This window comes from Salmo salar, chromosome 29, assembly GCF_965601325.2.
Source record: "Salmo salar chromosome 29, fSalSal1, whole genome shotgun sequence".
NCBI lineage: Eukaryota > Metazoa > Chordata > Actinopteri > Salmoniformes > Salmonidae > Salmo > Salmo salar.
Window position 1 is genome coordinate 38438936 of NC_138319.1, and position 3565 is coordinate 38442500.

General features: G+C 46.3%; 1 protein-coding gene across 17 annotated transcripts in view; it reads right to left on the bottom strand.

The window, feature by feature from the left end:
• Nucleotides 1–1691: 1691 nt before the first annotated feature.
• LOC106590661 (EYA transcriptional coactivator and phosphatase 1) overlaps nucleotides 1692–3565 on the bottom strand; it is a 65870-nt gene continuing 63996 nt past the window's right edge. For 3 of the 17 annotated variants that reach the window (XM_082970825.1, XM_082970815.1, XM_082970824.1), the window contains one exon: nucleotides 1694–2339. In XM_082970825.1, the coding sequence (XP_082826951.1) occupies nucleotides 2145–2339 (195 nt within the window). In that variant the 3' untranslated portion in view covers nucleotides 1694–2144. Of the gene's footprint in view, nucleotides 2340–3565 lie in introns of all 17 variants that reach the window. The other 14 variants (XM_082970821.1, XM_082970811.1, XM_082970809.1 and 11 more) reach the window with 9 other exon arrangements.

Here is a 3565-nt window from a genome sequence, read left to right on the forward strand (position 1 = left end):
CACTGTTGTTTAAACATACAGTACTTCAGACTACTTTGACCTGCTGGTGTTTGGTTCAGGTTAGTGAGCCAGAGGGTTGCCGGTTTGAATCCCGGGTCAGACGGGAAAAGTCTGTCAGGAAGTGATCTAAACCCCTAGATGTCATTGCCTGCTGTTGTGCCCTAAAGCAAGACACTTAACCTACCCCCCACACAACAACAGCTCCCCGGGGCCCGGTGTGACAGCACTCCGCACCTCTCCAAAAAACCTACGTATGTATGTATGTACTTGTGGGGTTTGTGTTAAAAAATGAAGTCAAATTTCGTTTGGATCTTGTGTGGAATTGACCAATGAATTGATCTTCATGTTAAACTCTCTCTCTCTCTCTCTCTCTCTCTCTCTCTCTCTCTCTCTCTCTCTCTCTCTCTCTCTCTCTCTCTCTCTCTCTCTCTCTCTCTCTCTCTCTCTCTCACTGACTCTGTCTCTGTCTATGTCTCTGTCTCTCTCTCTCTCTAGGGGTGGAGCAGACAGACAGACAAACACACAGACCCCAACGTCCCCTCTAAACTCTCCTGCCACCCCTTATCCTTGTACCCCAGCGGCAGATTTGACACCAACTCTGCATGAATCAGACGGGGGACGGGGGACGTGGGGACGGGGAGAGATTTCATGCCGTGACTGAAGAGTTGGCGGACAGCGACACCAGGCACACAGCATGACAGACAGAACGGCTCCAGAAACACTAGAGCCTGACAAATTGCCCAAGTCTTTATGAGAAGGGGGTGGGGGGCATAGAAAAGGGGGGCAGGGTGCAAGGGGGATAGATAGAGAATGGGGGTGTGGGGCATAGAGAAGGGGGGCAGGGTGCAAGGGGGATAGATAGAGAATGGGGGTGTGGGGCATAGAGAAGGGGGGCAGGGTGCAAGGGGGATAGATAGAGAATGGGGGTGTGGGGCATAGAGAAGGGGGGCAGGGTGCAAGGGGGATAGATAGAGAATGGGGGTGTGGGGCATAGAGAAGGGGGGCAGGGTGCAAGGGGGATAGATAGAGAATGGGGGTGTGGGGCATAGAGAAGGGGGGCAGGGTGCAAGGGGGATAGATAGAGAATGGGGGTGTGGGGCATAGAGAAGGGGGGCAGGGTGCAAGGGGGATTGATAGAGAATGGGGGTGTGGGGCATAGAGAAGGGGGGCAGGGTGCAAGGGGGATAGATAGAGAATGGGGGTGTGGGGCATAGAGAAGGGGGGCAGGGTGCAAGGGGGATAGATAGAGAATGGGGGTGTGGGGCATAGAGAAGGGGGGCAGGGTGCAAGGGGGATAGATAGAGAATGGGGGTGTGGGGCATAGAGAAGGGGGGCAGGGTGCAAGGGGGATAGATAGAGAATGGGGGTGTGGGGCATAGAGAAGGGGGGCAGGGTGCAAGGGGGATAGATAGAGAATGGGGGTGTGGGGCATAGAGAAGGGGGGCAGGGTGCAAGGGGGATTGATAGAGAATGGGGGTGTGGGGCATAGAGAAGGGGGGCAGGGTGCAAGGGGGATAGATAGAGAATGGGGGTGTGGGGCATAGAGAAGGGGGGCAGGGTGCAAGGGGGATAGATAGAGAATGGGGGTGTGGGGCATAGAGAAGGGGGGCAGGGTGCAAGGGGGATAGATAGAGAATGGGGGTGTGGGGCATAGAGAAGGGGGGCAGGGTGCAAGGGGGATAGATAGAGAATGGGGGTGTGGGGCAAGTGGGGACGAGAAACTGAGAGACTGACAGCACTTGTAAAATTCCTAGTGTCCCTTGGGCTCCGTGATAATAGTTTACCACTGTGGAACTGGAAACTGAGAAATGGGCTCAATGGGCTCCCCGCTATTAAACCCCTCGACTCGACTGACACACCGGTCCATCAATCTAAGTTACATAAACAAAACAATCCCCATCAAAATCAGTCAGATGAAGACAGAGATAATTGTTTTCTTTTGCATTGGACGCGTCTCAATCCACCATATCTGTCAGTGTTGCATTTCCTCATCTGCGTTGAAAAGGTGACGGAGTTAAAGAGAGCAGATGTTCGTCAGACCATGAGACAAATCCCGGAAAATTCTAGCCTACCGACGAAGAAAAATAAAAAAACGTCTCAGCCGCCCGAAACGGTTTTGACCCACTAACCGTAAATGTTAACGTCTACACTCCTAACGGTCCTGGTGCGTTGATTGAAAGAAGAGCGTCCAGAACACTTTCAGAGATGTTACACACAGTATACAGTGACATGACAGAAACATCTCTTACCTCCAAGTCGTTGAAGAATAAGTGCGTGTCTGCCAAGTTAAAGATCATCTCTTCCATCCTCAGTCCTAGTGACACGGACGTTGGGGGATCCTGGAGATGAGAGAAAACCATGGGATATAATCAACATGGAATATAATAAAACCATAATACAATACAGATACAATATAATTATCCTGGAGATGAGAGAAAACCATGGGATATAATCAACATGGAATATAATAAAACCATAATACAATACAGATACAATATAATTACAAATATGATATAATGACATAGCTTCTTGTAAATAAAACACAAAATAAATGGATGCATTGACGAGGTGCTTCTTGTATTGTCTGCTTGTCCTTGTCGCGTTATCACCGATGTTTTATATTTGGCAATCCCGTTTCGCCTTGGTGTTTCAATAAAGTACTTTCTTATCTTACACTAAACATGGAACTAAATGAAAACATACGACAGAAACTAAAACTAAACACATAAATCATAAACAATAATTCCAGAGCATTAAACGTTGATTTAGAAATCATCATCGATAATTCATGTCTCTTCAAGCATTCAATTATCGACACTTTTACGCCGATGGAATTCTCTTCCAGAGCACTCTGACCTCAAAGAGACAAGAAGACAGGAGACTTAAATTCAAGGTTTAGTTTGTTTTTACCACCTTACAGACAGACTACATTAGCAGTCAGAGAGGAAGGAGAGTTGAATCAACGCAGTAGAAGCGTGACTAGTCTTAGAAGGGGGGAGGTCGATTTTTAAGACGAGGACCATGTGGTAACCTTGTCGTAAATACTACATTCCACACGTAGTTATGTTAATTAACGCGTAATAAGGCTGGCTGCTGTAAAGACCACAGTGTTGCCGATGTCACACACCTGCTGAAATTCCCCAAGCTTCTCAGAAGAAGGGATTTGAAGAAATGTTAACATCATGTAAATACTCTATTTTGATCATTTATTTGTTGTAATAGAGACAAATATATGTTTATTTTTATTTTTATGACACTACTAATATACTTTAAAAAACTCTATTAGCTCAGTGTTAAAAAACTCTATTAGCTCAGTGTTAAAAAACTCTATTAGCTCAGTGTTAAAAAACTCTATTAGCTCAGTGTTAAAAAACTCTATTAGCTCAGTGTTAAAAAACTCTATTAGCTCAGTGCTAAAAAACTCTATTAGCTCAGTGTTAAAAAACTCTATTAGCTCAGTGCTTCTCAAGCCAAATTATATTGATACACCCGATGTTAGGAATAATTGCAATTTTTCACTTCTGAATTGTGTTCTTCTTCCCCCCTCTGTCTGTCTGTCTGTCTG